Source organism: Arachis stenosperma, chromosome 5, assembly GCF_014773155.1.
Source record: "Arachis stenosperma cultivar V10309 chromosome 5, arast.V10309.gnm1.PFL2, whole genome shotgun sequence".
Lineage (NCBI taxonomy): Eukaryota > Viridiplantae > Streptophyta > Magnoliopsida > Fabales > Fabaceae > Arachis > Arachis stenosperma.
In genome coordinates, this window is record NC_080381.1 from 11,632,023 (window position 1) to 11,657,445 (window position 25,423).

A 25,423-nucleotide genomic window follows, 5' to 3' on the forward strand; every position below is an offset into this window, starting at 1 on the left:
TACCTATTGTCTAATGAATAAATCCTCTTTATCAATTAATCTACTTGTTTGTTGAAAAGTTAAAGTCATGTGTAAAGAAGATTAAAAGTTCAAAAAAAAAATCGAAAGAAAATGTATAAATAAAAAATAAATTAAAAGAATAAATAGAATAATAATTTTATATGTATAAAAAAAACTAGTTCCTAGATTAATAATTATATCTATAATTTATTTTTAATGTATGTGTTGTATTAAATGTTTATTCAATAAGAATTAGTTAATTTAATAGTTAATTTATATTTATATATATAATATAATTATAATTAAAAATAGCTTTAAAAATCAATTATATAATAATTTTTGAATAAATACTCAGTTTGGTATTTGAAACTTCACACTTAAATCAAGTTGGTCTTCAGATTATATTTTAATCAGCTTAATATTCAGTAATTATTTCAATGAATCACACAATTTTCTATCGGCTCTTTATGCAATCACTCCAACTATTAGTAAGAGCAAGAATTTCTTTGTTTTGGTAAAAAGTAAAAACTATAGTTAGTATAGAAAAAGAATTAATCATTTTTCTTAAAAGAAACTAAGAAAGTCTAGTAACGAGTTGATTTAAATCTTGTTTAGCTAACTTATGCAAGTGAAGTATTTACCTAATCATTTCTCTGCCTGGTTTGACGGTTTGACCCCTCCCTTGAGAGAGAGTCAGAGACACATAACTGCGGGTGCTGCTGCCTTTCTGGGGCGTTTCCTCCGCGGGCTGAGGGGAGTAAGCTTCAAGTCCAAAATAATGTCGGAATTGAATTGAGTAAACTTGAAAAGTTGAAGATGGTGCACAGCGCTTACGACTGTGTGGAGCTGGTTGCCGATTGCCCTTCCAAGATCGATGCCGTCGAATCCTACGGCTCCAAGCTCCTCGCCGCATGCTCCGATGGATCTCTCCGCATCTACTCTCCCCAGTCACACTCACAACCCTCCGATCACCACTCTCCCCTCCACCAAGAACCTTACGCGCTCGAGAAGACCCTCGCCGGTTTCGCCAGGAGGCCTCTCATCTCCATGGAGGTCCTCCACTCCAGGGAGCTCCTCCTCTCTCTCTCCGAATCCATCGCCTTCCACCGCCTCCCTTCCTTTGAGACCTTCGCCGTCATCACCAAGGCCAAGGGCGCCAACGCCTTTGATTGGGACGATCGCCGCGGCTTCCTCTGCTTCGCTCGCCAGAAGCGCGTCTGCATCTTCCGACATGACGGTTATTATCATAATTTTTTCCGTTACAAACACAACCGTTAGCTAATTTGTTGAGATTCTGTTATGGAATGTGGTTGTGTGTGGTTGCAGGTGGGAGGGGATTCGTGGAGGTGAAGGAGTTCGGTGTTCCGGACGTGGTGAAGTCCATGTGTTGGTGCGGTGAGAATATCTGTTTGGGGATTCGAAGAGAGTATGTCATTCTCAACGCTACAAACGGCGCTTTATCTGAGGTCTTCACTTCCGGTAGACTTGCGCCACCGCTAGTAGTTTCTCTCCCTTCCGGAGAGCTTCTTCTCGGAAAGGTATCTGCTATTATCTACTTGAATTTGAAAACTGTGAATATGTGATGATGATTTACTTCACTGGAAAATGAAATCCATATGCAATGCTGCTGTTACTTTCTTTTTCTTTTTTCTTTTTTTGTTCTGCTGTATATTGTAGATTCTTAGTATTCTTGTTGACTTATTATTGTTCATTTCAGGAGAATATTGGGGTATTTGTGGACCAGAATGGGAAGCTTCTTCCAGAAGGTAGGATTTGTTGGTCGGAGGCACCCACGGAGGTTGTAATTCAGAAGCCATATGCGGCGGCTCTACTGCCAAGATTTGTGGAGGTAGTTGTCTAACTGAGTTTCTTTGAAAATGTGTAACTGTTCCTTTATTATTGTAATTTGTAAGAGAAGCTGTGGATACTTGTTGTGTACTTAAATTGTTTTGTAATTCTTGCATTTTGCAGATTCGATCCCTCCGTGATCCTTATCCGCTGATTCAAACAGTTGTTCTTCGAAATGTTCGCCATATCCGACACAGCAATAACTCTGTGATACTTGCTTTAGATAATTCTATACACGGCCTCTTCCCTGTTCCTCTTGGAGCCCAGGTCTTGCCTTTATTATGATACAATAGATATCTTTGCTCTTTTGCCATACCATCTGTTTCTGGCTTTCTGGTTCTTAAGGTTGTCAGGGACAAAAAAGTGAACCAAATTACTCCTTTTTATGATTTCTTGTTATAGAAATAGAATGTTGTACATATTTGATTTTATGTGTTAAAGTTTTTAACCAATAAGTTAACAGTTCTGTCATTTTGTTGCAGATTGTCCAATTAACAGCATCCGGAAACTTTGAGGAGGCCTTGTCATTATGCAAGCTCCTTCCACCTGAAGATGCAAGTCTGCGTGCTGCAAAGGAGGGGTCTATTCATATTAGGTTATATGCCATTATGAGATTTTTTCCTTTTAATTAAACAAACCATTAGGATGATTGCTTTTGTGTTTTAAGTTCATTATATCATTTTATAGCACTGGTTAATCCTTAAGAAAGGTTCTGTCACTAAGAAACTTATTTAAGCTTTTTTGCATGGAAATAAGTTAATTACACACTAATATCTAGACCGATCCCGCTAGGGAACCAACTAGGGTGAAGCCAACTTCGAGCCAACTAGTTAAAAAATAAGTTCATTACAAAAAAAAAAACTCCCCAATATTCTAATTTTTTGAATTTCAAAATTAGTTGGCTCTAAGTTGGTTACACCCTAGTTGGTTCCCTAGACTTTTTCTATCTCGACTTGTAGTCTTTAAACTTGCTATAGGATAATTATGGTTGAATTCTATTTGATGTTTGCACATTTTATCCAGGATGAATTGTGATCAGTTTGCCAATAAGAGTTCATGTGAAGGATAATAATGTCTAATGTTTATTTTTTTCTGTTACTAATGCTTCATGTAAAGTTTAGCTTCCTTCAGCTTTTTTTGGATATTATATAGAGCATATTTTTCAGCTTTATATATTTGTTAACGTTACGAAGACTTGACATGTGAGATAAAGTGAATTATTTCCTTTCAAGTTTCCAACTACTATGTTTTAATCCTGTAATATTGGTAAAGAAATGCCTAATGGTCCATTAATGTGGATGAAATGATTCCCAAGGTAAATGATAAGCATAACATTGTTCGATGAAAGTTTTTGCCTCTCCTGTATTCACTTAGTAGTTAATATCTCTCCTATATTACTTTCAAATTCTCAATCTAATAATTTTGTACTAAGCATTTTTTTTTTCAAGCTGTTAAATGTGTTTCTTTATATGTTGTCTCAGATATGCCCACTATCTTTTTGAGAATGGGAGCTATGAGGAGGCAATGGAACATTTTCTGGCATCTCAAGTAGATATAACCTATGTTCTTTCTCTATATCCGTCCATTATCCTTCCAAAGACAACTATTGTTCATGAGCCAGAGAAGTTGGACATTTATGGGGATGCTTCATATCTCCCCAGAGGTTCTTCAGGCTTGTCAGATGATATGGAATACCCATCAACATCTCATATGTTAGAATCTGATGAGCATGTGGCACTTGAATCCAAAAAAACAAGCCATAATATGCTTATGGCACTAATAAAGTATTTACAGAAGAAGAGAAATAGTTTTATAGAGAAAGCGACTGCAGAGGGAACGGAAGAAGTTGTTTTAGATGCAGTTGGGAATAACTTTGCATCCTACAATAGATTTAAGAAAACAAACAAGGTAAATTAGGCTAACCCTTTTTTTCTCCTGATTTTGGTAATTTAATGTATCTCCAATATGTGGTGGCAATGATTATGCTTGGTAAAAGTTAAAAGTGATATCTATCCACTTGGAGTCCAACTATATTAGTTTTATGATTGTAGAAATTTTTTATTGACAATATTACAAAATAGGAACCTACCCAAGTACCGTGGATCTTCATAGGACATTTGTAGCATTGGTGATGAATCTGTGGGGCACATGATAGCCTTAAATATGTTTTGAAATATTATAAATTTGATAAAAAAAAGTTGTCTGTTTTTATTCAAATTTTAAGAGTTATGATTGTTGAAATTATTGATGGCAGGGACGTGGTAGTATACCCATTAGCTCCGGAGCTCGGGAGATGGCTTCAATATTAGACACTGCTCTACTCCAAGCATTGCTTCTTACTGGACAATCTTCTGCTGCTTTAGAGTTACTGAGAGGTCTTAACTACTGTGATTTGAAAATATGTGAAGAAATTCTTCAAAAGGGAAATCATCATGCTGCTTTATTAGAACTTTACAAGTTCAACTCATTGCACCGGGAAGCACTTGAACTTCTTCACAAATTGGTGGAAGAGTCAAAGTCTAGCCAGTCAGAAATTACCCATAGGTTTAAGCCTGAGGACATCGTTGAGTATCTTAAGGTAAAGTTTATATTTAGTTGATGACTATCCTTTCAAAATTTTTTCTTACAGTTTTTAAAAAGGCTTAGAGGGTGAGCCTCAGCATAAAAGTAAAGTTCTTGCCTTGTGACATACATGTCTCAAATCCAAATCTTGAAAACAGCTTCTCAGGGTTACATCTAACCATCCCAAGCTTCATGTGAGGAGCACAGTGCACTGGTTTGCCCTTTTAAAATTTTAGAGGACTTTCATGGCAATTCTTTATATTTGCCTAGTGCCATCTGAATCTGACTATATGAGATTCTATACTTCTGTAAAGTGATATCAATTCCGCAACAATTGTTGGTACATATATTGGGCACGTCCTTTAAAAAAATGAACATAGATTTTAGCCTTAGTTGAGATTATTTTGAACGTGTTATAAGTTATAATGCACCACTCCCAAAAACATGTGCACGTGCACACAGATACACACACATAACATGGCACTGTGTATGCTGAAAACAATTGTATATACATGTTTTTTTTTGTGTTGGCATATACATGTTTTCCTTTTCTGGCATCTAGCTGTGATGAAAAAGTTTATTTAGTCACTGACAGATTTGCCAAAAAGGTATTCAATTTCCATTTTGCTTGGATACAAGTTCACCCAAGATAAAGTTGTTATTTTATATCCGTTCTGCACAAGTTACTTTTTATCCTGTTTTTAACTTGGTTGACTTCTGTTGCAGCCACTGTGTGGGACAGACCCCATACTTGTTCTAGAGTTCTCCATGCTTGTTCTTGAAAACTGTCCAACACAAACTATTGAGCTCTTTCTGTCCGGCAATATTCCAGCTGATATGGTGAACTCGTATTTGAAGCAGCATTCTCCAAACATGCAAGCTAGATACTTGGAGCTCATGCTTGCAATGAACGAGAATGCCATATCTGGCAATTTGCAAAGTGAAATGGTGAGGAATCTCTTGCATTTTATCATCGCTGTATGGGCTGAAGCAATTCAAACATATTGCAAAAACATCTTGTGATGATGCTGTAACCAAGCTGCTTTACTATTAGCAGTATTGATGCTTGATGAAAATAATAGTTTCTTTTTATTTATTCTGCAATGTAGGTAAACATCTATCTCTCAGAGGTGCTTGATTGGTACACGGATTTATGTGCTCAACAGAAATGGGATGAGAAGGTTTATTCCCCAACAAGGAAAAAGCTGTTGTCTGCCTTAGAGAGTATATCTGGTTACAATCCAGAGACTCTGCTGAAACGTTTTCCCCCAGATGCATTATATGAAGAGCGTGCAATATTGTTGGGAAAAATGAACCTACATGAACTGGCATTATCTTTGTATGTTCATAAGGTAAATCAAGCATATATACTCTTTTATTTAGTGCAGAGTTTCTAATGCACTTAAGTCATTGCTACCTCTGTGAATTTATCATATAATTTAGTGTACCTTTCATTTGTAGCTTAATGTTCCAGAAATGGCTTTGTCTTATTGCGATCGGGTGTATGAGTCTATGCATCAGACATCAGTTAAATATCCCAACAACATATACCTTACGCTTATGCAAATCTATTTGAATCCTCGGAGGACAACTGCAAGCTTTGAAGACAAAATTATAAATCTGTTGTCCCCTCAGAATACCACCACACGAAAAGTTGGTTCAGCAACATCAGTAAAACCTAAAGGAACCCGAGTAACCAAGAAAATTGCTTCAATAGAAGGAGCAGAGGACACAAAAGTTAGTTCAAGCAGCACGGACAGTAGCAGGAGTGATGGGGATGGGGATGAATTTAGTGAGGATGGTTCTACTATCATGCTTGATAAGGTCCTTGATTTGTTGGGACGCAGATGGGACAGAATAAATGGAGCTCATGCCCTTAAACTTTTACCAAGAGAGACTAAATTACAGGTTTGCATTGCTTGCTGCTGCGCTATAGATGGAGACCACTCATAAGTCAGTTTTGGTTGTTCTACTTTTGATTGTAGTGGTTTTGTCAGTGAGAGTTTACTTTTGTAAGATATTGTTTAGTCTCTTCAATCTGGTAAAAGATTTATCTATTATCTGCAGGACTTGCTTTCATTTCTTGGACCCCTTGTTAGAAAATCCAGTGAAATGCAGCGTAATTGCTCAGTCATCAAGAGCCTGAGACAGAGTGAGAACCTTCAGGTAAGAATACATCTATAATTAATATGCATAATATTTTGAGGAGGAATTGTGTAGTTAGACGTTAGACGCTGTAGCATGAATTTATTGTTCTATATCATTACTTCTAGTATTTGTACTGTGGTGATGCAAACGCATTTGCCTATTCAGCTATTTCTATTTTGTTATTTCCTTGGCATGATTCAACTTGCTTTGCACAGGTGAAAGATGAACTCTATAGTCAGAGGAAAGCAGCTGTGAAGATAAGCAGTGAAAGCATGTGTTCTTTGTGCCACAAAAAGATAGGGACTAGTGTTTTCGCAATCTACCCGAATGGGAGCACTCTCGTGCACTTTGTCTGTTTCAGAGATTCTCAAAATATGAAAGCTGTGGCCAAAGGGTCTCAAATGAGGAGGCGATTATGAAAAGGAAACCCATATTTCAATTGTTGGTCCTGTTGTATCAGCTGTGAGATCTTTTTCGTTTTTGTTTTGTTCTTCTGAAAAGTGAGATTTGATGTGAATGTTGTCGTGTGTATCCGGTTTAATCCCTTTTCTTTTTTGGCGTTGTAAATATCGGGTTAGAGACTTACGAGTGTGACACATTTTTGTATTTTGAGCATTGGAAGGGAGCAGTAGATTTTCCACTCATTTCCCCTCTCGTGTATCATTCAACATTATATCATTATATGATCGATGTTAAATTTCAATACCTAATTTTATGGCTTTCATCCTGAACTCCGCCCTCGTAGGTATTTGGTTTGTAATTTAAGTTCACTCTTGAAAATCTCAAAATACTACATAGTCACGCCTCTTGTATTTGCTTATTCACTGATTCATTGATTTATATTAATCTTTTAAGCATATGATCTTGTAGACTTTTAACTGCCACAAATACATGTGATAAGGAAAAAAGAATGTTTATCACCTATAATTTTTCAAATTGATGTGATAGTTAGTGAATTCAAATAAATGACAGTTTGATTTTTGGTGGGCACTTTTTGGTACTAAATTCATTATTCATCTATTATGGTGAAATTTATATACAGTCTAAAATTGATATTTAAAATTGTTAAATAATTTGATAAATTTGACTGAATTATTAAACATTTTTAATTATCAATTTCATATGAAGATAAATGCATATAAATCTTTAAACCCAAATATTTCCTCCTTTCAATATAGTTAAGATTATGTATTGATAATACATTATGTGATATCTTTCCAAATGGTCCCATGGTCTAGTGGTTAGGACATTGGACTCTGAATCCAGTAACCCGAGTTCAAATCTCGGTGGGACCTTTTCAAATTTTCATTTCGTTTATGGGCTTGTGCTTGTATTTTCTTAAATATAGTGTTTGTGAACGTATTTTTTAAGAACTTAAGATACTTTTTAATGTTTATATTTTTTAAATAAAAAATTTTAATATAATTTTATATATTAATAAATATAGTCCAGTTATACATCTAAGTACTTTTTGGTAATTAAATCTAATTAAGTTGGTCCAAACTTAACAAAGACTATTTTTATCACACCGTGTACACACGCGCATTTTAATAACGTAAAATATATCATTCTTCGTCTTCGTTTTCGTCTTGTCCTTCTTCTTCTCTTTTGTTATGGTCATCACCAACAACACTAACATTTTGCTAACATCTTTATTAGTTCTGATTTTTTCTGATGTCATCATTAAATAATTTTGGTTCATTTTTTAGTTAATTTCGGTTCATTTGTGAATTAATTTTTATTCATTTGTGTGTTAATTGAGATTCACCTTATGCTATTGATAAGTATTGACCAAATTTTTTATTCTTTAAGAAATTTCGGTTCATTTCTTAGTTTATTTGAGATTCATTTAGATCTAGAAATAAATTCGATGTATTTGTGTTAATTGAGGTTCACTTAATGCTACTGATAAGTATTGACTAAATTTTTTTATAAAGAAAAATAAAATTATTCATTATCATTTTATTCAATTGCATTAGATTCCACTCAATTCCATTCAATTAGTTCAAATTTGAACAAGTAATAAAAAAACCCCAATCATCAATAAAAATGCATCAAATTCATTTTTGGATTCAAATGAACCGAAATTACTTAAAGAATAAAAAATTTGGTCAATACTTATCAACTGCATCAAGTAAACCTCAATTAGCACACAAATGAACTAAAATTAGTTCAAATTTCAACAAACAGTCAATAAGACTTAATCATTAACAAAAACACATCGAATTCATTTCTGGATCCAAATGAATCTCAACTAAACTAAGAAATAAACCGAAATTACTTAAGGAATAAAAAATTTGGTTAATATTTATCAGTAGCATCAAGTGAACCTCAATTAACACATAAATAAACCGAAATAAATTAAGAAATGAATCGAACTTATTTAATAATGGCAGCAGAAAAAATCAGAACTAATAAAGATGTTTGTAAAATGTTGGTGTTATTGGTGATGACGATAATGAAAAAGAAAAAGAAGAAGACGCAACATTGGAAAAGAACTTACGTGCGCAAATTTGGAGGAAGAAGAAGAGAAGAAGAAAAAGAACCCATGTACGCGAATTTGAAAGGAGGAGGAGGAGAAAAAAAGAGGAGGAGGAGGAGGAAGAGGAGGAGGAGGAAACAGAGAAAGAAAAGAAAATGGAGAAGGAAAAAAAGAAAAAGGCGCATAATTTAAAAAGTTGTTATAATAACTTGGTTAAACTTAATTAAGTATTTTATTTAGATGTAGAGCTTTATTGTAATAAATATTTACACTTTTTGTTACTCTTATTTTTATATCTATTAAATCATTTTAAAATGTTAAAAATAACTTTATTAAACACAATATTTGTATTTTTTTTACTTATTAAAAGTTAGTTTATTTTATTTACTAAACATAATTGTTACATCTTTAAAAGATTATTTAAAAAAAATAAATTTAATAAATTATTTTAAAAGAAAAACAAAACTTTACCAAATTAGGCTCTACTATGGAAAAGCTTTATTAACGTCAATAAAATGTGAACAAAAGAGATTGTAAGGGTTTTAGTTGAACCTTAATAATAGGGTAAAAAACTCAAATAAACCAGGCTGAGAATTTTTTTACCCAAATCAGCCAAAATGAAAATTTTTTCAGCAATCAATCAATAACCATTTAAATGTAATCCGAATTAACATAATTCGAACTTGGATTGCATGTAACACTCAAAGTAACATAATTCAAATTCAACTGATTCGAATTAGTCAACAACATGTAATTCGAATCAAGTTGATTCGAAATACTTCCATGCATGCTATTCAACGTAATTCGAAGTGGATTAATTCGAACTACACCTGAATATTTTTTTATAAATTTTTTTAATAAATTTATTTAAATTATACCACAAAAAAATATTTTATTATATACAAAATAATTTTAAAAAATGGCTTAAAAGATGTTAGGAGTACTATATAAATTACGTTGAATGGTATGTGTTCATACCCTGGCCCAATGTTGAGGGCCCAGGTCCAATCGAAAGGCCTGATCCAATAGATTAAGCCTAGCAAAGCACCAACCTTCACTTAAGAAGTCGGTGTTAACCACGACTTAGTACGAAGAAGTCGGTTATGAGATTAGCTGGCAGATAAATACTCATTCAAATGAGTAACCGCCCCTGAAATCTCTCTAACCACTTCATAAAGCCATATCTTAACCTCCCTAAGATAATGGGACGGTTATTATCCTAAAGATACGGCACTACTCCAACGGTGGTTATTGGCTCACCACTATAAGTACACTGACACGCCTCAGGTATTCCTAAGTTCCAATACTCTCTAGACCTGCTTACACCCTTGCTAACTTAGGCATCGGAGTGTCTTTGCAGGTACCACCCCCCACTCACCCACGCGCGCAAGTCGGTCGGAGCCTCCCGAGTCGCAGATACGCCCGGAGCTCTCCTCCTTCATACACTTGGGCCGCTAAACGCCATCTATTGAATTAATCTCCGGTTACCTACCGTAACATTGGCGCCGTTGCCGGGGACCCGAGAGATCACCCATCGATGGCGGATAGATTCCACGAAGAAATCCATGCGGAAACGGATTCCGAAGAAGAGAATCTGAACGCAGGTAATGACAACGTGGATGTAACCCTCCACCAGGAAGTTAATGATCAACATAGAGAGGGCATCTCCGGGGTAAAAAATCCGAAGGCAAACCCCTCAGACGAGCGAGAATCGGAAAAAGGGGGACCATCCCACATAACTGAACTAATGGGGTTGGTCCACAGTTGCTTAGAACAATTGGAGCAAGAGCGGGAGAAGCAGAAAGAAACTGAAAGGTACCTCAAAGAGGAGATGGAACGGCGAAAAGAGTTAGAAAGAAAACTCTTACAGCTAGAGTCCTCCCTCAAGGGCCATAACTCCCGCGACGACCAAGAGGATCAATTCCCCGGTGGAGAGGACCCCTTCAGTGAGGACATCATGAGGGCAAAAGTTCCGAGAAACTTTAAAAGCCCTGATATGGACCTCTATGATGGGACCACGGACCCAAAGCATCATCTAAGCAACTTCAAAAGTCGGATGTATCTCGCCGATGCCTCCGACGCTACGAGATGCAAAGCTTTCCCGACCACTCTGTCGAAAGCGGCAATGAAGTGGTTCGATAGCCTCCCACCGAGATCAATCACCAGTTTTGAAGACCTCTCAAGAAAGTTTCTGATGAGGTTTTCAATTCAGAAAGATAAGGTAAAACATGCACCGAGCCTCCTGGGAGTAAAACAGGAGGTCGGAGAATCTTTGCGAGCCTATATGGAAAGGTTCAATAAGGCATGTTTGGAGATCCAAGACCTGCCCACAGAGGCAGTCATAATGGGGCTAGTCAATGGACTCAGAGAAGGTCCCTTCTCACAGTCCATATCTAAAAGGCACCCCGTTTCTCTAAGTGATGTACAAGAAAGGGCCGAAAAGTACATCAACATGGAAGAGAACGCAAAATTAAGAGACCTGAGCTGGCGACCTGGACCCTCTCCCTCATCTAAGGAGAGGGAAAGGGAAGTCAAAAAGAAGGAAGAACTCGGTCTCGAAAGGCCCAGAAAGTATCACTCTTATACTCCTCTCAAAACTTCTATAGTGGATGTATACAGAGAGATATGCCACACTGAAAGGCTGCCACCCCCTAGACCTATTAAAAACAAAAAAGGGGGAAGCCGCGGCGACTATTGCGAGTACCATAAAGTATATGGTCACTCCACCAATGATTGTTACGACCTCAAAAATGTGATAGAAAAGCTGGCCAGAGAAGGTCGGCTTGATAGATATCTCATGGAAAGGTCGGACACTCACGGGAAAAGAAAGCGAGATGATATGGACAGAAGAGATCCGCCACCACAGACCCCAGAGAGACATATCCATATGATCTCAGGAGGATTTGCGGGAGGCGGGATCACCAAATCTTCTCGTAAAAGACATCTCAAAAGAGTCTACCAAGTCGAGGGAGAGACACCCGACTTCCCCACTATCTCATTCACAAAAGAAGATGGGCAAGGGATAACACCCGGGCATGATGATCCCGTGGTGATAACTATGATCCTAGCTAATGCCCATCTCCATAGAACCCTAGTAGACCAAGGAAGCTCGGCGGACATCCTTTTCAAGCCCGCTTTCGACAAGCTAGGGTTAGATGAAAAAGAATTGAGAGCCTACCCCGACACCCTATATGGGTTAGGGGACACGCCAATAAAACCACTGGGATTTTTACCCCTTCACACCACTTTCGGAAAAGGGGAAAAATCAAGGACTTTGAGCATAGACTTCATAGTCATCGATGAAGGGTCAGCCTACAATGCCTTAATCGGCAGAACTACCCTTAATCGCCTGGGAGCAGTGGTATCAACTCCTCATCTTTGCATGAAATTTTCGACTCCAGGAGGAATAGCAACGGTCAGGGGAGATCAGAAGTTGGCAAGGAAGTGCTACAACGAAAGCCTAAATCTGAGAGGAAGGGGCAAAGAAGTCCATACCATAGAGCTAGGCGGTACAAGGACCAGAGAAGAGCTGCGACCCCAACCGGGAGGAAAAACCGAAGAGATACAAGTCGGTGAGGAGGAAGGAAAAAACACTTACATAGGAGCCAACCTAGGGGAAACCCTAAAACAAAGATTGGGAGAGCTCCTAAGAGCTAATGCCGACCTCTTCGCATGGAAGGCTTCCGACATGCCCGGAATCGATCCCGAGCTCATGTCTCACAAGCTCTCGGTTTTCCCAGGGTCCCGACCTGTACAGCAAAGAAGACGCAAGCTCGGACCAGAACGAGCCTCAATAGTAGAAGAACAAGTACAGGCGCTCTTGGAAGCCGGCTTTATTAGAGAGGTCAAATACCCAACGTGGCTAGCCAATGTAGTGCTAGTCATGAAACAGAATGGTAAATGGAGAATGTGCGTCGACTATACCGACTTGAATAAGGCATGTCCTAAGGACCCATATCCTCTACCGAGTATTGATACCCTGGTAGACTCCAGCTCGGGGTACCAATACCTATCATTCATGGATGCCTACTCGGGATATAACCAAATCCCGATGCATGGCCCCGACCAGGAGAAAACATCGTTCATCACACCAAAAGCCAACTATTGCTACGTGATCATGCCATTCGGACTAAAGAATGCAGGAGCCACGTATCAAAGGCTAATGAACAAAGTGTCTTCTCCCCATCTAGGGAGCCTAATGGAGGTATACGTCGACGACATGTTAGTAAAAACCAAGCAAGAAGACGACCTCTTAACAGACCTCTCACAAGTCTTCAACACTATAAGGTTGCATGGGATGAGACTAAATCCCGCAAAATGCGCCTTCGCAGTAGAAGCGGGGAAATTTCTAGGCTTCATGCTAACACAAAGAGGGATTGAGGCCAATCCCGACAAATGCAGAGCCATCCTAGAAATGAAAAGCCCGACTTGTTTGAGAGAGGTGCAACAGCTCAATGGCCGACTGGCAGCCCTCTCCAGATTTTTGGCGGGATCGGCACTGAAATCCCTTCCACTATTTTCTTTATTGAGGAAGGGATGCCAATTCGAATGGACTCCGGAATGCGAGGAGGCGTTCCAAGAGTTCAAAAGATTCCTAAGTCAACCTCCTATCTTAACACGACCCGCACCGAGAAAAGACCTTATCCTATATCTATCCGTGGCAAACAGGGCTGTCTCATCAGCTCTGATCAGAGAAGACAAGGATGGGCAACACCCGGTTTACTTTACCAGTAAGGTCCTACAAGGCCCTGAACTAAGGTACCACAAACTAGAGAAGTTTGCCTACTCCTTAGTAATAGCCTCACGAAGGCTACGACCTTACTTTCAGGCTCACACAATAAGAGTCCGTACGAACCAACCCATGAAGCAAATCCTCCAAAAGACGGATGTTGCAGGGAGAATGGTTCAATGGGCAATAGAGCTCTCCGAGTTTGATTTGAGATATGAAACTCGGACAGCAATTAAAGCCCAATGTCTCGCCGACTTCGTTGCAGAATATGCAGGTGAGAAAGAGGAAAAGACGACTACATGGGAACTCTATGTAGACGGATCCTCCAACAAAACAGGGAGCGGCGCAGGCATAATACTAGTAGATGAAAAAGGAACCCAAATAGAGGTCTCCTTAAAATTTGAATTTCCGGCTTCAAACAATCAGGCAGAATATGAAGCCTTGATAGCCGGATTAAAATTAGCGGAAGAAGTCGGTGCTACAAAAGTGATGATCTACAGCGACTCACAAGTGGTGACCTCCCAAATAAGCGGAGAGTATCAGGCAAAGGACCCCAATATGAAGAAATACTTGGAGAAAACCTTGGAGTACCTTGGGCACTTTGCGGAAACCGAAGTTAAGCATATAACTCGGGATCTAAATAGCAAAGCTGACGCCCTATCCAAGTTAGCAAGCACCAAACCCGGAGGGAACAACAGAAGCCTGATCCAAGAAACCCTCCAAGAGCCCTCGGTATCAAAAACAGAGGATGAACAAGAGGTACTTGAGGTAGCCGGCCTAAACCTCAGATGGATGAATCCCTTAGTCGAATACCTGAAATTCGACATCCTCCCCAAAGAGGAGAAAGAAGCTAAAAGATCCGAAGGGAAGCACAACATTATACTTTGGTGAGAAATGTCCTTTACAGAAGAGGGATATCAACACCATTGCTGAAGTGCGTGCCGACCTCAAGAACCACCGAGGTGTTGGAAGAGGTACATAGTGGAATCTGCGGAAATCATCTCGGAGCAAGGTCATTAGCCAGAAAAGTAATCCGAGCCGGATTCTACTGGCCAACCTTACAGAAAGATGCCACAGAATTTGTGAAGAAATGCCAACCATGTCAGATGCACGCAAATTTCCACGTAGCTCCACCTGAAGAGCTCATCAGTATCACTTCTCCCTGGCCTTTTGCAAAATGGGGAATGGATTTGTTAGGTCCTTTTCCCCAAGCACCAGGACAAGTTAAATACTTGATCGTGGGAATAGATTACTTCACAAAATGGATAGAAGCAGAACCGCTAGCCACTATCACCGCTCAAAGAAGTCGCAGGTTCCTCTACAAAAACATCATCACAAGGTATGGAATACCTTATTCCATCACCACAGACAATGGAACCCAATTCACCAACGCCACCTTCAGAAATCTAGTAGCCAGTCTGAAAATCAAGCACCAGTTCACCTCGGTAGAACACCCACAAGCCAATGGGCAAGCCGAGGCAGCTAACAAAGTCATACTGGCAGGATTAAAGAAAAGGCTACAAGAAGCAAAGGGAGCTTGGGCCGAAGAGCTCCCTCAAGTATTATGGGCTTATAGGACAACTCCCCAATCCGCCACAGGAGAAACGCCCTTCAGATTAGTCTATGGCGTAGAAGCCATGATTCCAATAGAAATCAGTGAGCAAAGCCCAAGGGTAATTCTCCACGATGAGGTCGGAAATATACAGGGGCACAAAGAGGAGCTCGACTTGCTCCCCGAAGTCCGAGAGGGAGCCCAGATAAGAGAAGCTGCATTGAAGCAAAGAATGACTACGAGGTACAACAAAAAAGTCATTCAAAGAACATTCGCTACAGATGACTTGGTCCTAATCAGAAATGACATAGGAGTCAACAAATCGGGAGAAGGAAAACTCGCCGCAAATTGGAAGGGACCATACAAAGTCAAAGAAGTCTTAGGAAAAGGTTGTTATAAAGTAACCGACCTAAATGGCACTGAGCTACCAAGGTCGTGGCATGCTTGTAATATGAAAAGGTACTACAGTTAAAAGCGAACTCTACTCCCTGATGTACTCTTTTCCCAACTTCACGATTTTTTCCCAAAGAAAAGGGTTTTTTTTGGAGAAGGGTTTTTAACGAGGCATCATAGTAGAGGCTAAGGGAAAATAGGCTATCAAGACCCTTAGTAGCAAAAAGGTACCTTCCCAATTAATAAAGATCTTTTTCATTTACTATATCTCTCTTAAATATCCTCCTTTATTTTTTATAAGTCTTTCTACGAAACGCGCCGACTTAAGCTCGACAAAACGTGAAAATCCCATAGACCGACCTAGATGGTCGTCAGGATGAAACGACGAGGTACAAGTCGGCGTAAAGAGGTTATATGAGTTGATCGTAAGAGCTCAGGAATCATCCGACTCTCAAGTCGAAATGAAAATCCGAGTAAAATGAACTCGAAAGAGCCCCGGGAAAAAGAAAACCGAGCTCCGAGTAAAGGAAAAACGCATCACATAAATAACCTAAGTCATAGAAGCTCACTAAAGTAAAGTTGAGTACAAAGGATAACAAAAGAGATAGGAAAACCTGGAAAAAGTTTAAAGGCTGCATAAAAGCCCTTGAACGAAAAAGGCTCGAGAAAACAAAGCAAGCCAAGGGGTTTCTTCAAAAAAGATCAAAAATACCAAAACAGAAAAGCATGCACGCACGAGGTAACTTAGAACCCTTATCCAAAAAAGGGCATTTATTTTTCTACGCCCTTGTTTAAAAAAGGGTAATCGCCATAAATATTTTTGTTTACGGCCTTAAAAGGCCAAAAAGAAATTGTTCACAACCACCAACAGAGAAACAGAGTTTAAAAAAGAGGGGACCCACAGGCCGGGCCCCCATATAGCCATAAAAAATAAAAGAGTCATTTCTTCAAAGGAGTAGAGGAATCACCACCGCTAGGCTCAGGAGGGGCGCCACCAGGACCAGCCGGAGGAACGGAGGAAGAACCTGAGGCATCCTTAGGACGAGGAGGAGACTCTATAATCCTCTGCCCCCGAGTCTTCAGGTCCGACTCGGAAACAACCTCGGGAGCAGGAGGATACACGATGGCACCATCAATAACTACCTTGTCGGGATGTAAAGGAGAAAGGTCCAAGTCGGGAGCGATAACTCTGACTTGTTCCAAGAAAATTCTCCAGGACTCCTCGGCACCATCAGCGATAGAGTCCTCCAACTCGGCATATGCGTTCCGAGAGTTCAGCAAGTCCTTCCTCACGGCCACAATATCTTGAAATAAGCTATGGTAGCTGTCTTGCGCCGTCTTCCTCAGGTTAGCCTCCAAAGTGCACTGAGCCCGCAGCTTACCTACCTCCTCCCTAAGGTGATCCCTCTCCTTCCTCAATTTATCTCTCTCCTCCTTCAACTCCTTCTCATGTTTTTCAAAAAGAAGAAGCCTCCCCTCCAGCTCCTCAACTTTTGAGGTTGCCCCCAAGGAGCTGAGAGGAGCCTTCTCGAAAATGTCCAAAAGTTTGCCACAAACACCCGCTGCCCTAAAACTCTCCTCAGCCATGGTAGTGAGGTGGTTTCGAACAGAAACATCATCCATACTAATGAAAGGATAGATGTTCTTTCGGACGAATGCCATAGCATCCGCCTTAACCCCACCATCAAAAGAAGAAGAGCCAGACTCTGAAGTCTTACGTTTCTTCTTCTCGGGCTCGGAGAGAATTTGGGTAGAAGGGGGTGGTCGGGGCAAACTGGAGGAAGAAATGACAAGGGGCTGAGAAGGAGTGCCAGTATTCTTAGGAGGAGGAGGAGGAGGAGGAGGAGAGGTGATCGCCCTGGCACCACCGGACCTAGCCCGGGACTTCGCCTTGGCCTCCTGGACCCTTTGGTAGGCCTCCTGAGCGTTCCTCTTTGCCATATCTGCAAAAGAAAAAAATAACAAAAATTACAAGTCGGTAGAATGCAAGTCGGCAGAAACAACTCGGAAATAAAGAACGCATGCACTACCTAGCTGAGATTGAACGAAGGTCGGTGTACCCTGGAGAATTTTTCGAGTATCCAAGTATGGGGACTTCCCCCACGCTTCTCGAAAAAACCCCACAATAGCCGCCTCCACCTCGTCCAGGTCATCTAGACCATACTTTTCACAAGAGGAAGGCGGCGACCAATAAAGGGGGAAGCGGGGAGAGGAATGCTCATCCAGGAAAAAGGGGTGGTGACCCTCTACAGCTTGAAGTTTGAAAAAGAAGTTTTTGAAGTCGTGAAAAGATTCGTCAAAAAGGGTGAAAATCCTCCGACCTTGTATGGCTCGGAAGGATACCCATTGCTGTTTGTTGTTTAGCCCACTAAAGGGCTTAGTCATATGGAAGAGAAAGAAGAAAATCCTTAGGGAAGTCGGAAAGTCCAGAGCATGGCTTATAAACTGGTAGATCTTCAAAAAACCCCAAGAATTGGGATGAAGTTGAGTAGGGGCAACTCTACAGTGATGCAAAACAGATATCTCGAAATCTGAGAAAGGAAGAAAAACACCCAAACGGGTGATCATGCACTCATACATAAAGAAAAAATGAGGGGCCGCCTCATTTTCTCTCCCAAAACAGACCCGGTCTTCAGGACCCGGGATTATTAATTCATATTTTGGCTCGTCCTCCTCCGAAGTACAGAGCCTGTGATGAGTACGAAGATGAGTGATGAACTCAGCATCGACTAACGGTTCCTCCCCAAGGACCGTAACGTCAACCCACTGAGAAAGAACATCTACGGAAGCCATTTTTTATATAAAGAAAAGTGGCAGAAACCTACAAAAGGAAAAAAGAAAAAAGAAAATCAAACACACGGCCCCTAAAGAGGAGAGATACGAGGCTAGAATCTACAGGCCAACCTATCCACTCACAAAACAGAACATGCAAACATAAAGCATGATATAAATAAAACTAACCTTTATCCAAGAAATGAAGGTTGGAGAGAGCAGAAATTCTCGAACACAAGAATGCAGCACGAACAAGGGAAGAAGAAGTTTGAAAGTTTGCAGAAACGGAAAAACGAAAGAGAGGGAAAGCATTTATAAACACATTAAGGGGCATAATGGTAAAAACGAGGCAGCCATTAATGCGATTGCACCGTTACCAAAGCCCTCAATCCCTAAACGCTTCCCCAACAGACACGACGCTTGAATTGACGTAACTGTCAGAAACAAAAGGTCGCGAAAATCACGTCGGTTCCAAAATCCGTGAAGGTCGGCTACGAACCCGAGTTAAATACTTGAACCCAAGCCTTAAAGGGATCTTGGGCTCAAGTAGGGGCACTGTTCATACCCTGGCCCAATGTTGAGGGCCCAGGTCCAATCGAAAGGCCTGATCCAATAGATTAAGCCTAGCAAAGCACCAACCTTCACTTAAGAAGTCGGTGTTAACCACGACTTAGTACGAAGAAGTCGGTTATGAGATTAGCTGGCAGATAAATACTCATTCAAATGAGTAACCGCCCCTGAAATCTCTCTAACCACTTCATAAAGCCATATCTTAACCTCCCTAAGATAATGGGACGGTTATTATCCTAAAGATACGGCACTACTCCAACGGTGGTTATTGGCTCACCACTATAAGTACACTGACACGCCTCAGGTATTCCTAAGTTCCAATACTCTCTAGACCTGCTTACACCCTTGCTAACTTAGGCATCGGAGTGTCTTTGCAGGTACCACCCCCCACTCACCCACGCGCGCAAGTCGGTCGGAGCCTCCCGAGTCGCAGATACGCCCGGAGCTCTCCTCCTTCATACACTTGGGCCGCTAAACGCCATCTATTGAATTAATCTCCGGTTACCTACCGTAACAGTATGCATAGAAGTAGTTCGAATCAACTTGATTCGAATTACATGTTGCTGCCTAATTCGAATCAGCTAAATTCGAATTATGTTGCTTTGAGTGTCAGTGAGTAATTCGAATCTATATGATTCGAATTACATGCAATCCAAGTTCAAATCATGTTGATTCGAATTATATTTAAATGGTCATTGGTTGATTGTTGAAAAAATTTTCATTTTGGCTGATTTGGGTAAAAAAATTCTCAGCCTGATTTATTTGGATTTTTTACCCTTAATAATAAGTATTTAACTGTCGTAAGAATATATATTAAAATTATCAATTAAAAATTTTTTTTCTACTAATATAATTTTGGGGCACGTGTTAATAATAATAATAATAATAATAATAATAATAATAATAATAATATACACTTGGTCGTCTCTTAGCTTCATTCTTTCTTGCTTTATAAATACTAAATAGGAAGAGAGATTAAAAAAAAACAAAACAATCAAAATGCAATTGTTGCAACAGCAAGCATTAGCTGAAAGTGTTTGATATAGTGACTAAAAATTATTGTTTAATTATTAAAAATAATTAAATAATTAATTTTAAATTTATAAATATAAAAAATTTAAAATATTTAAAAATTATTATAAAAATAAATTAAATAAAAATTAGATACTAAATAAAAAATATTATAAAATTGGCCATCGAATTGGCCAGCGAATAATAGTGAAGCAAGTACGATACTACATTCTTAAAAAGCACGCATTCCCCAACACGGCAACACCCACAAAAAGCACCCGGTTTCATGTCTTTACATCCGAAGAAAATTGCGGAATAGTGCTCAAATAGTGAGATTCGAGATCTTTGAATTAAAATTTTGTTGGAGGATTTATTAAGGATTTTAGTACATACACGTTGCTTTAGTTCTTAAATATTCCAATCCACGTGTTATGGCTTCTTTGTCCTACGTTTCTCTTCAATCAAGAAGGAATTAGCTTTATTAGTTCAAAACCAAGGCCCTATTTCGATATTACAAACTTGAATGTCCTTCCCAAACTAAACAAATACGACTAAAAATGTGACTAAATTTTAGGTATTATCTAATTCGTCAATAAAAATAAAATAAAATCCCCATCTTTACCTACCAAACTGATCCCTACGGAAACATAAGGAGTAATTATCACATTATAAATTATCAAGGAAAATAAAGTCACTTAACAACTCCAATACTTTAAACGGCACTATCAGTTCATTGTCTCCATCATTTTTATGATAGTTTGTGCTTCAGAGATCACATGACATTAAACAACAATAACAAATCTGGGATATTGGGACTAAAACCCGTCTTGCTGCTTTCTTAGGAACATGAGAAGACTTGAAAAGGAAGCAACTTACTAATCTTCAGAAATAACCTCTTCTCATTTATCAACCATCTGCATGTAGCATCATATTATATAAGCATAGCATTTATAACATGTACTGTGTTTGACTAGTTGTAAACTTTCCATAAACAGTTCAAATGATGCACCAATAACTTGTTTTGCCGTGTCCAGCTTCGAATCCAGTGTCCTATAATATTCACATCCACAGCTTCCTACTCCATTGGGTTCCCCACTTGTCTTTCTACCTATTGCTCTCTCTCTCTCACCCATTTTTAGCAGTCAAAGATTCTTATATTTCAGTAGCTACTTGCCTTAGGGTGAAGGATTACTTCATTTTTTCCCATCTCATATTCTCTTCTGGCTTTTGTTGCAATGGCATCAAACACACTCTCCTCTCCCAACTCCAGGTGGACAACCAAGCAGAACAAACTGTTTGAAAATGCCTTGGCGATATACGATGAAGAAACCACAGATCGTTGGTACAAGATAGCCATGTTTGTTGGAGGAACAAATGAAGTGGAAGTCAAGAGACGATATGAGATGCTACTAGAGGACATCAAAGACATTGAGTCAGGCAAGGTTCCACTCCCTGCTTACAAGAGGAATGCTGGATGTAGCAAAGTAAACATCAGCAATGCAGAGCAGAGGTAACTGAGTCCATAAGTAGATTCTTCAAGTGATTCTTCATTTGTTCCTATCTTGCTGAAAACTTCAACTTTCCTATAAGTATCACTGCACTAATTACTGTTACAAGTTTTGAAACTACTCCCGAGAACTGATTATTGATCATTTGGTCACCCACTTGTCTCTAGTTGGACCCGCTATAAAATATAAATCCCCACCTCACATGAGTAAAACCCTGTTTATAACCATCAGTCTAGGACAATCAGTAAAAGTTGATTCCCACACATTTTTCTGTTTATGGCAAAACACTCTTTTTGGGGTAAAATCCATGTTAAAAAAACGAATGACAATAGGAGAGCCGCAAAACTTAGTGTATGTGGACTATGGACCACAATCCCAAACATTAATATTATATTATATGTATATATGTACTGCATACTTCAAACATGCCATTTTAATTTGACTGGATGTCTAATTTTAAAATATTTTTTTTTATTAAGGAATCCGCTAGTTCTTGTGGGAATCTTTACAGCCCAAGAATGCTGTTTGTCTTAAATTTATGCCTACATAGAGGAAAATACATAAAGACTGAGGGACCTGCATTTTTTAGACAGTACTATTAGAGACCAAGTTACTTCAACAAAAGTAAAAACAATATTACTAGATACATCCTGCTTGTTTGCTAACGTTTTCTTTCTTTTGGGGTAAAAATTATCTGCAGGCTGAGGAATTTGAAACTGAATTGAAGCCTTATAAGTGAAGAGTTGCACAATGTCTCAATAAGTCGGTCCTAAAATTATGAGCTTTGGCCATAAGTAACTTTGTATTTTTCTTCCTCAATCCTCTTTTTTTGTTTTTCCTCGCTATCCGGTGTATGTAATAACTTTATTCCGTGCTTAAATTTCACGATGGCATCTCTATCGTTGAAGGAATGAGTGCTCAAAATGAATTTCACATAAGTAACTTCATTCGTATTTTGATGAATTACTAGAATCTAATGTCAGGCTAATTATACATAAAAGGCTGAAATTCCACAAGGTCCATGCTTAATTTGACTAGTGACTACAGTATTAAGCATTCAAAGAGTAACATTAATGACAATCTTGAAGAGACTGGGGAAGTCCATGAAATAAACAACAAAAGTGGTACTAATTACTCAACACGTAAAAGCAACAAGAAGCAACTATATTACAAATTTACAACAGTCCAATAAAATTCAAGCGTTCTAAGGCAGCAATTACTCACAGAACAGAAACGTTTTTAGTAGAGAATGGATCTGGTGATGATTGAAGAAAGTAGAAAGTCATCTAACTCCTGTTAGATGATGGAAGGGTTCATTTTTGGCTGTCACCATCCTTTCTGAAATTCTTTGATGCATTCATCATCTGTTTCACATAAGATACAAGTTGAAACAGCGAAATTTTGCAGAAATGATTCCTATCTGAAAATGTTTACCTTTTGAAAAGTGTCTGCCAAGCATGTCTTGTTTTGATCCATGGGAGCATGGATAAATTCATGGAAGTGATTTCGAAGAGTAGAGACGAAGCTTCCATTCCGAGACTTGTTCCTCTGGCAGAATGAGGTCTTCTTTGGTGCTGCTTCCTTGTCATCACTGTTAGAAGCCATTGCACAAACACCTGGCATGCACAAAGTTAATACAGCTACCGTTAACCGCACAAGAGAGAGGATACCAACATAACAATGAAATTTTCTTCTCTTTCTAATAAATTCGGTTAAAACAGAAACACATCAGGGACTGGATATTGGAGAGGACCAATCGGAACTTACTCTGAAATTCGTTATTTCGGTTTTCTACCACCGCACTGCATTAAGGCCGGCGATTTTCTCTCCTACGGCGTCGTATTCGTTTTACGACTCTTTTTGGGCCAAGTGTCTGTGCTTACGGCCCAAGCCCATTACAATTGTCCCTTACCAAAGCCTGTTAGTTAGCACGTCTCCATATAACCATATTACTTAAAATTTGGGCATATTAAAATTTGGGCCAACACTACTCAATCTGGTCCACCAGTTGTACAATGTTTTAGACTTTTAGCTCTTTGACTTTGACTTATTTCATTATCCAATCTTAATTAAGACAGAAAAAGAGAAAATAATGTTGATTAGCTTCGAAAGGAAAACTTAGCTTCCACCTAGCTCCAGGACCCCACCCTTCCCAAAAAAAAAAAAAACAAAACAAAACAAAAAAGGAAACAGATCTTGCCCAGATACAAAGAAGTAACTCGAGCTATTGTTGCAATGGCTACTTCCAAAAAAACTTTCACCTTAATTAGAAAGATAAAGCTCTACATCCAACATCCAAATAAAATATTCATTTAAGTCTAACTAAATTGTTATAATTATTTTTTAAATTACGGTATTTTTCTTCATCATTTTTTTCTCCTTTTTTTTTATCCTTCTCTTTTTCCTTCTTTACTTCTTTTTCTTATTAATATCTTAATTGTTATTATTTTATTTTTTTATTTTTTTCTTTTGTTATCATGGTCACCACTATTATAAATATCTTCTCATTTTCTTCTCTTTTTTTATTTGATTTATTCTTTTCATTTGTTTTTCTCTTCCTCCTTCTCCATCATCATTATCGTTATCATTCTATCGTCATCGTCATCATCGTTATCGTCATTGTCATCTTCTTTATCATTATCGTCGTTATTATTATCATTATTGTCGAATTTTTGTCATATTAATGACGTTGTCTGATCTAAAATTAATTTGGATATGTTTTTTGTTCATGATTGAGTCTTGTTTGTGTTTGTTTTTGAATTGAGTGTGTATGTCGCAATCATTAAGAAATTTCGGTATAAAAACTAATAAATTTATATGTATTTGTTAAGAAATTTCGATGTGTTTTTATTCTGATAAATTCGGCATAATTCAAAACTCAGCATAATGATGAGAGGTCCAACCCTTCCTTCTTCAAGGTGCGGGAGAATATTATCTACAACTCGACTAAAAAGAACACAAGTTATCTGATTATTCCTGCACATTAACTTGCTAATGAGGTGTTGCAGTACTAAAGTGTTAATTATTCCATAACTACTTGCGTTAAACCCTGATAAATTACTCTAGGTCTTGTAACTACTTTTTTTCCTTTTCTTTCATCATCATTTTTTTTTCTTATTCATTTTTTCCTTCTTGTTTTACCTTTTCAAGTTTTTTCTAGTTTTACTTTTTTAACAAGAATAAAAACAATAAACCTACTTCATTCAACTAAAAGAAATAAAGAGAAAAAGAAGAAGAAAAAATGCAGCATTAAATAATATATTTTTTTGCTTTTATACCAAAGTTTCGATATAAAAACTAAGAAATTTATGTGTATTTGTTTTGAAATTTCGGTGTATTTTTATTTTGATAAGTTTTACATAATTCAAAATTCTTCATCTTCCTCCTCATATTCTGCTTCTTCTTCTTCTTCTTCTTTTTCATCATCATTTTTTTTTGTTTTACATTCTCAAATTTCTTCCTGTTTTACTCTTTTAATTCATCAACATTTTTTTTTGTTTTACATTCTCAAGTTTCTTCCTGTTTTACTCTTTTAACAAGAATAAAAACAAACAAAAAAGTCAAACAAAGAAGAAGAAAAAACACATAATGCTACAAAATTACCAGGAAGATGATAAAACTTACATTCATTCAACTAAAAGAAAGAAAGAAATAAGAAAAAAAGAAGAAGAAAAAATACAGCATTAAAAAATATATTTTTGTACTTTTGTAGCAAAATTTCAGTGTAAAAATTAAAAAAATTTATGTGTATTTGTTAATAAATTTTTGTTTATATTTATTTTGGTAAGTTTTGCATAATTCAAAACTCTTACTCTTCCTCCTCCTCATCTTCTGATGTTTCTTCTTCT

General features: G+C 38.2%; 2 protein-coding genes, 1 long non-coding RNA gene and 1 other non-coding gene across 4 annotated transcripts; 3 read left to right on the forward strand and 1 right to left on the reverse strand.

Annotated features, from left to right (window-relative positions):
* The first annotated feature begins 640 nt into the window (after positions 1-640).
* On the forward strand, positions 641-7,378 carry LOC130980256 (vacuolar sorting protein 39). Its single transcript, XM_057903932.1, has 12 exons — positions 641-1,237; positions 1,327-1,538; positions 1,718-1,849; positions 1,972-2,115; positions 2,331-2,443; positions 3,330-3,756; positions 4,103-4,426; positions 5,137-5,358; positions 5,520-5,762; positions 5,872-6,318; positions 6,478-6,576; positions 6,774-7,378. The coding sequence occupies exons 1-12, from the start codon at positions 817-819 to the stop codon at positions 6,975-6,977; spliced, it is 2,988 nt and encodes a 995-aa protein (XP_057759915.1). The 5' UTR covers positions 641-816; the 3' UTR covers positions 6,978-7,378.
* Positions 7,379-7,781: 403 nt separating this feature from the next.
* Positions 7,782-7,853, forward strand: TRNAQ-CUG (transfer RNA glutamine (anticodon CUG)). Its single transcript has one exon. It is a non-coding gene; the product is annotated as a tRNA-Gln (tRNA).
* A 13,427-nt stretch (positions 7,854-21,280) lies between these two features.
* Positions 21,281-22,364, forward strand: LOC130982674 (protein RADIALIS-like 3). The gene is made up of 2 exons (XM_057906723.1): positions 21,281-21,577; positions 22,276-22,364. The coding sequence occupies exons 1-2, from the start codon at positions 21,303-21,305 to the stop codon at positions 22,298-22,300; spliced, it is 300 nt and encodes a 99-aa protein (XP_057762706.1). The 5' UTR covers positions 21,281-21,302; the 3' UTR covers positions 22,301-22,364.
* A 139-nt stretch (positions 22,365-22,503) lies between these two features.
* LOC130982675 (uncharacterized) lies at positions 22,504-23,394 on the reverse strand. The gene is made up of 3 exons (XR_009087188.1): positions 23,343-23,394; positions 23,010-23,191; positions 22,504-22,939 (listed from the first exon to the last, which is right to left on the reverse strand). It is a non-coding gene; the product is annotated as an uncharacterized LOC130982675 (long non-coding RNA).
* Positions 23,395-25,423: the final 2,029 nt, after the last annotated feature.